Source organism: Meleagris gallopavo, chromosome 22 (assembly GCF_000146605.3).
Source record: "Meleagris gallopavo isolate NT-WF06-2002-E0010 breed Aviagen turkey brand Nicholas breeding stock chromosome 22, Turkey_5.1, whole genome shotgun sequence".
In the NCBI taxonomy this organism is placed as follows: Eukaryota; Metazoa; Chordata; class Aves; order Galliformes; family Phasianidae; genus Meleagris; species Meleagris gallopavo.
This window is the reverse complement of record NC_015032.2, coordinates 8,875,000-8,888,087: the sequence shown is the minus strand read 5'-3', so window position 1 is coordinate 8,888,087 and position 13,088 is coordinate 8,875,000. Positions and strand designations below refer to the sequence as shown.

The following is a 13,088-nucleotide window of genomic DNA, read 5'->3' as shown; positions in this document are numbered from 1 at the left end:
TTTATCACAGAAGAAAAACTTACTTGATTTCTAAAAATCATGATATACTTGATACCATCAGCTTTTAGCACTGGGAATTCATTCACTGCAATAGAGAAAATATGCCATTTTTCATATAAGTACTATTTCTGAGCACATTCTACGTATAAAGGTGATATTAAGTCATGAATTCCCCACCCCTTGGTAAGATAAAGTTGTATGTTTGTTTGCTTATCCATCTCTGTGTGGGCACTACCCTGTTACATTAAACATACAGTCCAACCCTCTCACTTAACATTTCACTTTCTTGCTCTGATGATAACAGATCCAACTGCATATTCCAATACAACCCAGTACCCTCCAAACATCATAAAATAATTGCTCAAGTATAAAATCATGTTGCTTAACCCTAGACATTTGTAGTCACATTGATGCACACACTGATGCAGGCCACAATCTAGACTTCAGGATTTTAACTTCAAGAGTTTTGTACAGCAAAGAAGTTTGCATACAGTCTCAAATACGGAAATGAAGTTACTTTGATTCACCAAGTTACAGCACACCAGCTGATAGCAGCCATGCACATACATGCTCTGACCCTGCCAACAGCACGTGGTAATTTGTTTAAAAGTTCACTCACTGTTGACCAAACCAATGTGAATCACCTCCCATGTGCCAAGTGACAGTGCTGACACAGGGCCATGTTTTAATTTGTGCTTGAGCCTTAGGAAACTGCAGTCACTGTCAAGCTTCTCTAAACATCCTCGAAATAACGTATGAAAATTAACAGTAAACTTACCACTGGCTGACTTTAAGTCAGGCTGAATGTGATTCACAAAGAATTCTGTCAGATTAACAAGTTCATTGGCTTGTGTTATTCCATGCTAGAAAAAACAAAACACACACACAAGAGAAAACACACACACTCTTTTTGATAGATGTTGTCATTCAGATATGTTTCCCACAACCGTTGTCTGCATCAGGTTTTAGCAATAACACTACTGAGCTTCAAATTCAAACCCCTGCGTTAATTAATAATAGTGTGTAACAGTCATAACGAACCAAACTTTTAGACAGAAAACTTATTCAGTTGATCCTTCCCCCAACCCCACTCCCACACAATTGCATTTTCAGAAGGAAGAGTTTAGGACTCAAACTCCGATTCTGAATTAGAACAGCAAAATTAAAAGAAATGCTTCCATTTTATCACATGAAAAAGGCAAAAATGGAAAACAGACTTTCCAGATGGATGTAGTATACCAATCAAGTGTTCTAAATGATGCTATCCCACATTTGGCACTAAACAGAACAGCAGTAAGAGGTACGATGTAGCAGCGTTCTAATTGCTAGAAGATTGGTTCACTTTATCCCCCACGACCACTAGCCATTGCTGTGCAATACACAACTGCAGTATTACAAAAGGACTGAGAACTTTTATCAGAACTCCATAAAGGCTATAAAACATGTTTTACTCTGTTTGCTTCAGACCTGTTTTGTAAAGCCTGCCCTGTAACATACGAAGTACCTATCAGTCATTAAATCTGTTGTACAGGACGATGTGCTGTTGGTACAATGCTGCTGCTTGACAATAAATGCAGTCTAACTGAGGTGTGCTTTCCCACACATTCGGCCTTTTAGTTACCTTCTCCCAAACAAGTCCTGAGAACCATTTCCAGCCAAGTAGCTGTGTTCCTGTGCTATTTTCAAGACAATAAACATTCAACCAACAAGCAATATCGTGAAATATAATGGCAAGAATTGTAAGGATCACTTGGATTCCTTCTTGTCTGCTCAACACCACCAATCACCTTCTGTAATTTGGCCTTACCAATTACTGAAGCACACTCTGCCTCAATACCACATGAAAGCCCAGAGATTCTAGGCCAATTTTTCAATGACTGTTTCACACATATTATTAAGACATGTCAAATGATCACATGTGGTTGCTGACTTCATCCAACCTATCTGAAGATCAAATACTATCAGACTTCCACAGACTGTGTCCATATATTATGGACAATTTTCCAGCTCATCAACATCAAACTATTACAAATCCAATTATTCTCATTTTAAAGCAGAATTTTAAAAAATGCATACATTTTCCAATCCTCACGTGCACTATAATATTAGAATGCATATGGATTGAAATAAACACAATGTCTAAGTACCTTCTGTGTCTGAGCCTTGGATGCCAACGATGTAACAAGGTATATTGCTGCATCTTTGTGCTTCCAGTTAACAGATGGATTCTTTGCATATTCCTGAAGCATGGAATTAACATATCCAGAAAAAATTCCAGTCACAGGCCCTTCAAAGAACTTGCACAAGCCTCTGACTAGATCACAAGCTGCTCTGCGCCTTGTGTCAATATCTGCATAAGAACAAAAAGTTCTTTAGATATGACAAATTGCATAGCTTTTCATACTAATAAACATAATTTTAAAATGTATCAGTAATTACAGCTTCTCAAGTTACAGCCACAGCTCATATTAATTCTGCAACATGCACATTAGCGCATAACAACACATTTCAGTCTTTTCACTTCTTGTAATAGTAAGAACCATTTGTACAACACAAGGAGGAACGGACACTGACCCATGCTGCGTGTGTATTCACAGGTCCCACTGCTCTCTGAAGGTTTCAGTAAGCACAAGGAGGGAGGCTTTTTACTGCCTTGCTAATTACATGCCCAAATGCACCGTGTCTGGTGGTTACGGGTTTTATTTTCTTCACAGCGGTCTGTATGGTGATGTGCTCTGGGCTGGTGACTAAAGGCACCTTGCTAACACACCAGTTTGGTTATTGCTGAGCAGTACTTGCAGTGCCAGTGTTTCCTTTTTTCCTGTTGTGCCTTCCCAGCAAATCGGCTGAGCGGGCAACAAGTTGGGAATGGACAGAACCTGCACTGCACTGATCTAAACAGGCCAAGGGATAAAATGGATCTTCCCCGTGCCATGTAACACTGTGCTTGGCAATAAAGGCTTTGGGGAGGGGGATCTGGAAGAGGCAGCCATTGCCTGGGGACACATTGGGCACCTATCACATCTCACTTTCCACAAGCAGATTGACTTTCTCCTCTGTTTTCTTCCACCTTCTTTCACTAATTAAACTGTCTCGTCTTCTCACTCATGGTCTTCCTGCTCTCCTCCCCATCCCACCTTGGCAGGGTGGGGACTGAGCAAATTGTTGTGTGGTGCTTAGCTGCTGGCTCACTGCAACAGAACAGTACATTTCTGCAATACATCTATAGAAATCCCTTGTCCCAAAGAGGAAAAAAAAAAAAGGCTGGCCAAAACACAATCCATTAACAGAGGGACAAACAGATCACAAAACAACAGCATGCAACAGAGTATGTTTCTAAATGAGTCCCAGAAGAACACAGATAGTTCTTGCCTAAATTCTCTTAAAAACAGAAATAGCAAACACATAAAAGCTTCACAAATACCAGTAAGGCAGCCAATCATGGACAAGCACCATAACATGCCTGCTCAAAAGAAAGTTCAAACATAATTTTCCCCTACTTCCAACATACAGAAAGTTCTCAAACCTATTAAAAGGCTTCAATCATCTAAAAATGTCAGTCAGCACCACGTCAGCAGCTCAGTGGCACAGAACAGATCATACAGAACTAGATTTAGTTCATTTGTGCACTGACCTGGCTGAAGACAGATTATCAGAAAATCAAGCTGTTAGCACAGCACTGTGTTTTTAGCACAGTTATTGTGTTGGTCTGAACATTGCCAGCACACAAAGGCTGCTGCCTAGCTGGCTTTATTGTGGAGTTGTACGCAAAACTGGTCAGAGTTTCCAATTTAAACACAACAGACTACCAAATGTAGACAGAGTGTCCTCATGTCATTTACACACAGAGGAACTAAATACACAGCCATGGCTACTACTCAGTGTTGATATAGAGGCTATGTTTGCTGAAACAAGAATACATGCAGTGCAGGAGACATAGATCTAGTTAAGAAAAGAAACTACAAAAACATTGTTCAAAGCAAAAAGATGCTGCAGAGGGTGCAACATGACAGTAAACTTGATCAAAAACTGGATTAAATATCTTGGGGAAAAACCCACCAACTTCCAGAGCTCTAAAATAATTTTTAGAAGCCTCAGTAAAATACTCTTTAGAGCTATATTTAAAGACAAACTATTCTTAGTATAAATCTGTGGATTACCAGATCCTTCCAAATCCCTTCTTATATATTCTTCAGAATTATCTTCAAATGCTTCTTCATCAGCAGCTGAAAATACACAATACACAGGAGTTTCAATACTGAGGTCTTTTTTTTTAAATGATAACGACACTCCTTTACCAAGTTGCTAATCTTTCTGAGCATTCATAGAAATTAATCAGAATTAATCTATCCAGACAGACTATCCTGTTCAGTCTGCAGGCCCACAAACTGCAGCCTTTCATACTCACAAGCTGATGCAATTCCTGACTTAAAAAACCAAAACCATACTCTATATTAAGTGTATTTAAAAGAGGCTTCCTCAGTCATAGATTTACAGAGAAGCTTCTTAACACTGTAAGACATCTTCAATGCTTTTTAGACACTAAGATCAAAGTAAGTCTATCAAACCTTGGAGAAAAAGACACTACAATTCAGTAGGCCATATATCCATGCCTGGCACTCACTTCCAGCATGAAAAAAAATGATTGATGGCACGTGACTTAGGCTTTCTATAGTTTTCAATTTGAGATCACAGTAAGGCAGAAATTCATACAACAACTCTACAAAGCCCACAAGATAACAATTTGCTGCAGAAAATTGGTTTTGAATCTAGTACTGAAGTACACAGAAAATATATTCTCAATGTTGTAAAGCAGGATATCATCATAATTAGATATGTTTTAATTGTGTCTTTGAATACTTAAACCTCAAAAAGTTACCTCTAAATTCCATATTGGGAACAATAACTTTTTCACAGATGCTTGTCAATGTATTCTGGTCTTCAAACAGATGCTTGTAATGTGGTCTTTCACAAACCGAGGCCAGAAACTGGATTGCATTACTAACCAACTGGAACAACACACATTAAACACATACAGCTTTAGCTGACTGACCAATTTATAAATCATTATTAACCTTGATAAGATTAGTCCATAATGACTTACCAAATCATATTTCACTTCCTGACCTGTTGTGACTAACAGATTCCAGATTGCTGTCACAAAACGTGGCAAGTAGGGCTGGAATTCTTCATCATATTTTTGAGCATATAAGGCAGCATTATCACAAATTTGAGATTTCAAGAGCTCCAGCAACCCAGCTTCTTCTTCATCCTCACATAAAACAAAAGTAGGTACTTAAACACCCAAACTTCAAGGCTGCTTTAATTAAAAATATTTGAAGAAAATACACTATTATTTTATGATGTTCTAAATAGGTCTCAGAAACCTCTCCTACTTGCCTGGAACTACTGCATTTTGCCCATGTGTACTGGAACTGTACTACAGATAATACATTCATGCTATTATATCCACATTTCAAACAGTACTACTCCCCTTAAGAGATTTAGACCTGATAAAGTTTAAAACAGATTTACAAATGTGATAGGAAAAACATAATACAAGGCTTTGAAAAAATATGCTTAGAAGGCATTCTATTAGTAAAGTAAAGTAGCTTAGAAGGCTACTTAAAACTGATAGAGTTGCTAGAAGTACACTTTTTTCTCCTTCCCCATAGCAGCACAGATGTTCATAGAGCCACAAAGTGAAGTGAATTGGAAAAATGTGCTGGAAATTAAAAAATAACACTAAAATCCATCAACACATTTTCTTTTTCCCCTCCCCAAATGCCCACCCTCCAGTTTTAATACATATCACTTCCCTGAGTCAGTTGCTCAGTGTGCAACTGCATGGATGTTTGTGCTGAGTGACAGCCCACAGGACAATAAAAGAGCAGGAGAAAAGATGAGCAAGGCTTCTTTTTCTTTTTTAGCAGCAGCTTAGCTTGAAACCACCATGAAACTATCACACAAATATGCTTATCAGGTCCCCTATACATTGTAAAGGAAGGAATTTATAGTTTCTTTGGTTCCACCACCTGGTAAACTACTGTACTGCACCTAACATGCAGAAAGCATGTACAGAACAAACGTGAGCTTTGATTAATGTGAAACTACTAATTCTTACAATTAGCCAGCAGATGGTAAGCTAAACTACTTAGAAGTCATGCCTTATATGTTCCAACGTTTCAAGTTCTTTAAGATACTGTTTTCTAAAATACAGTACACGAACCAGCTGAGAGGTACAGAAAACCTGAGCCCTGTGATCCTAAAAATCAATCAGGTTACTTCAGCAGATGGCCTCAAAAGAAGCTCTTCATTGATGTGTACCTGTAAGTTGATCTCTGTGCACAACTGTAAGCTGTAACTAATACATGACCTCAAAAACCAGGCTCCACATTTCTTAGACAATGGAGCCACTTCTCTCAAATCCCATTTTCTTTCAGTCACTTTATTTCTTTATTTACCCAACAAAGGAAACACTGCACTGCTCAGAGCTAGAACACAACTCTGTTGTCAATCGGCTCCACTCTACAGATGCAAAGCAGGAGGTTTATGCAGTACTTACATCAGTCTGCAGAAGTTTATTATCTAAAGTTAAGAGACTATGAAAATTTGTCATCCACGTTTCCATGTTATCTTCAAAAAACTCAGGCAAATCCTGTGAAGGAAAAGCATAAATCTACATTTTAGTATCTGACTGCACATTGTGAGTAACATGTGTCCATCTTTTAATCTACAGAGGTACAATGAAGAGTGGAAAACAAACCTTCAAAATAAAAACTGTCCCCTTTTCACACCCCCAGAACAACCAACCAGTAAAAAGTCCTACAGACGGAGACTCGGGAACACATTTCCAAATATACCAGTTGCTTACACTCTCTACAGTCTAAAGATTAATCTCTGTCTCTCAGAGTATGATAAGAATAAGATAGCACAAGCCTCCCCTTTAGCTCCAGCTTTCTCTTTTGCCCAATACAGAATGAGATGTTGGAGCAATTGAGTCATGACCATCACACCTGACTCATGCTCATGCTGAAACACTAAATATACACCAGCTCAGCAGTGTCTGGTTTTACTGTTTTTCATACAGTCTGCTCACTTACTGCTAGAATTTAAGATCGCATTTCAAAAAAGAAACAAAGAAACAACTTTCACAATACCAGCATTGCTTGCTACCATAGCACTACAGTTACTGAGCTGACTTTTATCTACATGACTGAACTCGTATGTGTACAAACACATTTAATAAGCAACAAACTGAGTATGAATGCAGGCAAAGGACTCCTGCCTCTCACCGCTCATATTCAACAGTGTTACCCACACAACACCTTCTTGCTATCAGGGGAGCTTAAGATTCTCTTCTCCAGCTTTTGTTAAGATAGGGCCAAGCTAATGTGTTAATAAACCTCATCCTTACTGTCAATCCCATCCTTACTTTAGTTTGGCCATAAAACATGGCCCTAAAGGCTGCCTCAAATGGATCCTATATACAACAGCATAACAGCTTTATGTGATCAAAGCAAGAATATGAGAAAAACAGAGAGTCACCTGAAAATTTAAACTGTAGAACAGCTTTGCAATTAGAATGAGAGAAGAAAAGAGAACCTTCAAAGCACTGGCATCGTTTGCATGCGTGCTGCAAAGGTCAATAGTTGCCTAGAAAAAGAGAGAAGATTCAGTCAAGAAGCCCACACACAAACTGTATAATAATATAAACAAGATACACTGAGAAATATTATTTTATTTTTTAACCAGAAAATACAGTTCTTCTTCTTCCTCTTACTGATTCTGTCAGGTCTCATTTCCTGATTTTAGCTTAAGCTTCAACAACTCTTGAAACTGTTCGTAAGTTCTCATTTTACAGGCATTCACAACCAGCAATTCAGAACATCACAGTTGTTTCAGAAATCATTCAACAGTACCTTAAAGAGATTTGTCAAGGGCAATGCAAAGGCATCAAGGACAAGTTTGATCTCTGTCCATAATTCATTTGACTTAAATTCATGGCGGTACCTGAGGAGTGGGAGAAATAAACAAATATTGGAATACAGTCTTTGCATTTATTCCGAAATTAACTTGGATACAATTGATCTCTAATGATGAACTTGAAACAAATCCTCTCAAGTAAACATAAGGACTAAACAGAGTAGTTCAAGGCCATGGAAGGCGCAAAATTTGACAACCACTTAAAGTCTTACTAAGAAGACAATAAGCCTAAGTGAAAGTCACATACGTGAATATAAATTCAGATTTAAACTGTTTTTTCTTTTCTAAAACCCACACAGCAACTCCCTGATTTCCAGTACCTTTTAAACAAGGAGTGAGCAGTACGAAGGACGCCATTAATGACGTGGAAGTCTCCACTTTGAAAGCGGTTCACCATTTCTGTCAGCAAGTCTGGCCACTTCTGAGGAAAGTCTTCCCGACCAATAATACTGATGGCATCACTTAACTGGAAAGGAAATGTAACCATGGCATGATCCAGCAGCACACTACTTACTACAAAAAACACAGCAGCCATGCCAAATGTTACAATTATCTAAGAATGCTTATTATTCTTGTCAGATTCAAAAATCATTGGGTTAACTAACTCCTGTTTTTCATCACAACAAAGCTCCCTTCAAAACCAACGTGTGCATGCAGTCTCATTATATTTAACTGTCTAATGCTGGAATTTGACAATATGTTTTAAAAAAAATTTTTAAAGTAGGCAGAAGTAACCTAAACAATTTACTCCAAATTATTTGCATAGGGGTGACATCACTGGAAGGCTAACTCAGCTCTGACATTAACCAGAGCCTCCAGACACATTACATCATTCTAAAAGTCTCATGGACACAACCAGAAATTGCCTCATTACCTGCTTTTGAATTTGTTCCGGGCTGCTCAGCATCAAGGGCACTATGTTGGCTTTAATGGCTATCCTGTCTGATTCAAATATTTTGTTCGGTTCATCTTCCACCTACAACAAAACGAACAATTAAGTCACTGGCACATTAGTACACTCTGGGCACTGAGCAAATCCCAGTATTTCAGAAGTCAAATGTACAAATGTCTGAAACCATTGCATCAATGAGGAAATTAAAAGATCTGTTAAAGCCTACAATGACTCTTTCACAGCAGTAATTGAATAAAACTGAAAGAAATTACACCTTTCTGCTAATTTTCTAACTAATTTTCTCCTCTAACAGTTATCTTTCCAAACAGCAATTCAGGAGCAGTAAGGGTGGGTGCATATGCCAGTTACAAACACAAGTTTAACCATCAGTCCTTTATTTCAGTGCTCCAAACCACGTCTGTCCTCGTTTCTGCGAACTTCAAAGATTTATTTTGTGCAACTGGACAGCAAGGTGAGTGCAGGTGATGCACACAAACTTCACATTGCCTTTCAGAGTCAGCCAATCATCCTGCCAAGTGAACAGTGCTGAGTGGTAGGTAGTAAATTATGGTATCTGTATCAAAGAAGTAAAATACCAAGGCTTGTCAGCAAGCACTGACAGCAGGGATAGTCACATTATCAGTGATGACAGCAGCAATGTTTAGAAACATAGAAGTTATCCAGCAATTCAGAGAGTAATTTGATGATCTCAACATGCCTGGAGCCAGGCAGCATTACCGTCCTCCTCCTCACGTTCTTTTTGATCATCTTTCCATGAACTTAAAAAGAATCAAACTGCCTGAGTAGGCAAAACCATTTTCCTTCCTCTGTACTTTGTATCAGTCCTAATCCAACACTGCTAAATTATACCATGTGATCTACATAAGTTAGCCTTCACGTTATGTTCATAAAACTGCTTCTAAAAGCTTCAATCTTGGACAAAATATTGTGTGTGCCTTCAAGCAAAGCTGGGACAATCCTAACTGTCCTCTGGATGCACTCATTGCATCTCACTTCACCTACTCCAACACAACATCACATCCTGAATCACTTCAGACATCTATACCAAGGAAGAGACACACTTCTCTGTGAGTGGTGTTTCTACTTAAAACACACAACATACAGAGATGCAATTTTTGAGAAATGACTGAAAAGGCAGTAGCACTAAGGCCTAGAAATTTCACACCAGTGTGAATGTGCTGATTTTACCAAACATAACCAGAGCAAGGACTGCTGTTTTCAATATTTGTATGGGGGGAAATCACATGCAAACTCTTCAATAGTCACAAACTCTTGATTAGACACAAGCTGAGATATAAAACAAGATCATACATTTGAGACTTTCAGATACACAAACTGTGCTTTCAAGGAGACAAAGCACAAACAAGATCAGTTGGAATCTCTCATCACAAAGGAGCTGACCTCTTACATGTAATACTTTACACCATAAGTTACATTTCATGCATACTGAAAGCTCTGAATAAAAAATGCCTCTGATACCTCCAAAGCAAAAGATAAAATGAGATTAAGAGATAATATTTCTATTTTATGTCTACAGATACTTCCACGTGTTGAACTTACAAGGTTTCTATGTCCCAGAGGCATCTACATGAAAAATAAATCAGTACCGTGACCTCCAGCTGCAAAGCTGGCTAGAAATGGTTGCAGTACTTAGTCAACAGAGAGCAGCCAAATAGGTCAGCACACACATATGGACATTCTCCAACCATTTTAACATGAATAATATTACACTTAGTTAAATGGGCAGTGAATACTGTACTTCTTCAGAAAGACACACACAATATTAGAAAGAATTCTTCCTCCCCATTTTATCACCTAGCTTTATATCTTTCCAATAGAATGGGTAACAAGAGTGGAGGCTTTAGTCCCTTATCAGTAATTTACACTTTGTGTTCATTTTCTGTATCATCTATCTTCTCTTCCAAAGTACAGACACATACGTATTCTTCAAGGTTATTAAACATTATTGGACCTTAAAAGGATGATTAAATCTTAGCACAAATACTGCCTGGAATACCTACAATTCTCCAGTTCCTTTTGATGTAATTCTTGAAAGTTACCGATGCGCAGACTTTGATGACATTTTCCTGCGATTTCTCCAGCAATGTTAAGAGCAGCAATGGATAATTTTGGCTTCCTTCAACTGTCTCAAGAAACTTTTCCGCTGGAAGAAAACACAGTCAGGTTAACAGAAAGCTGAGCTAATTTTCCTAACTAGAGATCTACGATTCCTCAAATGTCCATTTAAAATAACACAAACACCTCTGCAGAGTTTCACAGGGACAGAAGCACTGGACAAGTAGCAAACTGTACTGTAACTTCTTTACTACTAAGCTCTTTAATGCTTCTGCTGTTAACAAAAGCTCTCATTTCAAAGCAGGCTGTGCAAATATTGCCTCCTTGACATTTTTAAAAGCCATGACCTAAGAGAAGCCAGTCCGGTTTTGTTGTAAACAACATCCCTGTTTTAAAAAAATACAGTACAAACTTCAGGAATAATGTTATGTAAAGCAAATAGAAAATGAATTTATATGTAAATTTATTCTTCGTTAAGTTTTAGTTTTTTTGTTGGTTTTTTTTTAGAAGGAGGTTCAGAATTTCTGCAAAGTTTATGCAAAACTTCTACTGAAGTTTGTTACACACAGACAGCAGAGCTGAGAGGAAACCCTGACAATCGCTTACCAGGACGCCTTATTGCAGGATCTGGATCCAGCGTTTTCTTTAGATACTCAGTTAAGGTCTGTAAATTGGCATCGCTCAGCTCCATTTTGGCAGAAACTACGGCACAGAAGTAGTTTTGTTAATGCAGATCAGAAAATCTACCCTATAAGCTCCACATACACAAAACGTGATTCCACAGAAGACACATACCTGCTTTTTTTGGACTACACTTCTTTAAGCAGGGACTCATACATCTATCCAATGAAACAGCTAGCTAAATACAAACCCCAAAACATGCCTCATGTAACTGTTACATGTCTAGGTTCCTGAAAGCAAACCCCTAAAACTAGATCATACATCCAATGAACCACTACTCAGGTAAGGCCAAAAGTGATCTCTCACCCTTCTATGACAAGATGAGCTTGCTTTTAAAACTACTGCCACCCACAGAAATCTATTCCTTGTTGAAAAAATGGAATATTTGTCCCAAATGATGGCCAACAGAATGCCCTGAAGTGCACTGAAAAGCCAAGGCCCATTTACAAATAAATGCTATCTCTAGAAAATTCTCAACTGAAAATAATTTTTAATGAAGTAATGAAAGACTGCAGAAAGCCAAAGAGTTTGTCCACCCTGCAAGACGAACCCAGATCAGGGCAGGCATTCATTTCACCTGCAGTACTTATTACAGAATAACTTGGCGCAAATAAGTCAGATTACTCCTCTCTAACTATCCTCCCACACGTACTCTCATACTTACCACAGTGGTTCATTAACTTCACAGCTTTAATTGGAATAATTAAATTACAGTAGCACCAGAACAGCACTAAGACACACTTCAGTGGGCACAAGGCTTAGGGTTCCATGGGATTATTTGGGTTGGAAAGGACCCTTAAGGCCTCAAAGTCCAACCATCACCTGCACCCGTAGCACTGCATGCTGCCCATCATTCTCCCAACAGCACTGCAACCCCTTTACTACAGAAATAATGAGAAGCCAAATGCTTTTTTATCCCCTGGAGTTTCTCCTTATTAAGACAGGCTGAAATTTTCCCACCCCACTTTAGATTTATTCTGCGTTGGCCATCAGAGCAATAAGTATGGTTCCTATTTAAGTACTTCTGCAAAGGCTGTGAGTTTTAACAAGCGAGTTTTTCTTCTTCATCTATAAGCAACAATACCCCCTTAGTTTAAATCAATGTTAATGAACAACTGAGAACCCAAGACACAGTGCAAAAAAACCCAAAAAGTTCACCTCAAACACTCTGCCTTCCTTGCCCCGCCCGCCTCCCTTCTGGGAGTTCCTGCCTGCCGTCCCCAGCCAGCGGCATCCTTACGGAGGGCAGCATAAAGAAACAGCACCAGCAGCTCCCGGCTCAGGACGAGCCGCTCCTCCGCCGCTGCCTCCCTCCCGCTCCCTCTCCCCCGCCGGCTGTTCCTTTTTTGCTATTTCCCACCACCGCAACCCGAGGCAGCTGCTCGTACAGCACCTACGGATGGTGCCGGTGTGCAGGCGGCTCCTCGTCCCG

General features: G+C 39.0%; 1 protein-coding gene across 1 annotated transcript in view; it reads right to left on the bottom strand.

The window, feature by feature from the left end:
* The window catches only part of LOC100542094 (exportin-2), a 13,246-nt gene extending 183 nt beyond the window's left edge, over positions 1-13,063 (bottom strand). Inside the window, exons 1-14 of the mRNA XM_019622092.2 lie at positions 13,045-13,063; positions 11,582-11,677; positions 10,921-11,063; positions 8,861-8,962; positions 8,307-8,452; positions 7,923-8,013; positions 7,549-7,656; positions 6,566-6,658; positions 5,105-5,272; positions 4,880-5,009; positions 4,161-4,226; positions 2,148-2,350; positions 779-863; positions 1-85 (exon numbers count right to left, since the gene is read on the bottom strand). Coding sequence (XP_019477637.1) covers positions 1-85; positions 779-863; positions 2,148-2,350; positions 4,161-4,226; positions 4,880-5,009; positions 5,105-5,272; positions 6,566-6,658; positions 7,549-7,656; positions 7,923-8,013; positions 8,307-8,452; positions 8,861-8,962; positions 10,921-11,063; positions 11,582-11,666 — 1,505 coding nt within the window. The 5' untranslated portion in view covers positions 11,667-11,677; positions 13,045-13,063. The remainder of the gene's footprint in view (positions 86-778; positions 864-2,147; positions 2,351-4,160; positions 4,227-4,879; positions 5,010-5,104; positions 5,273-6,565; positions 6,659-7,548; positions 7,657-7,922; positions 8,014-8,306; positions 8,453-8,860; positions 8,963-10,920; positions 11,064-11,581; positions 11,678-13,044) is intronic.
* Between the last annotated feature and the right edge of the window lie 25 nt (positions 13,064-13,088).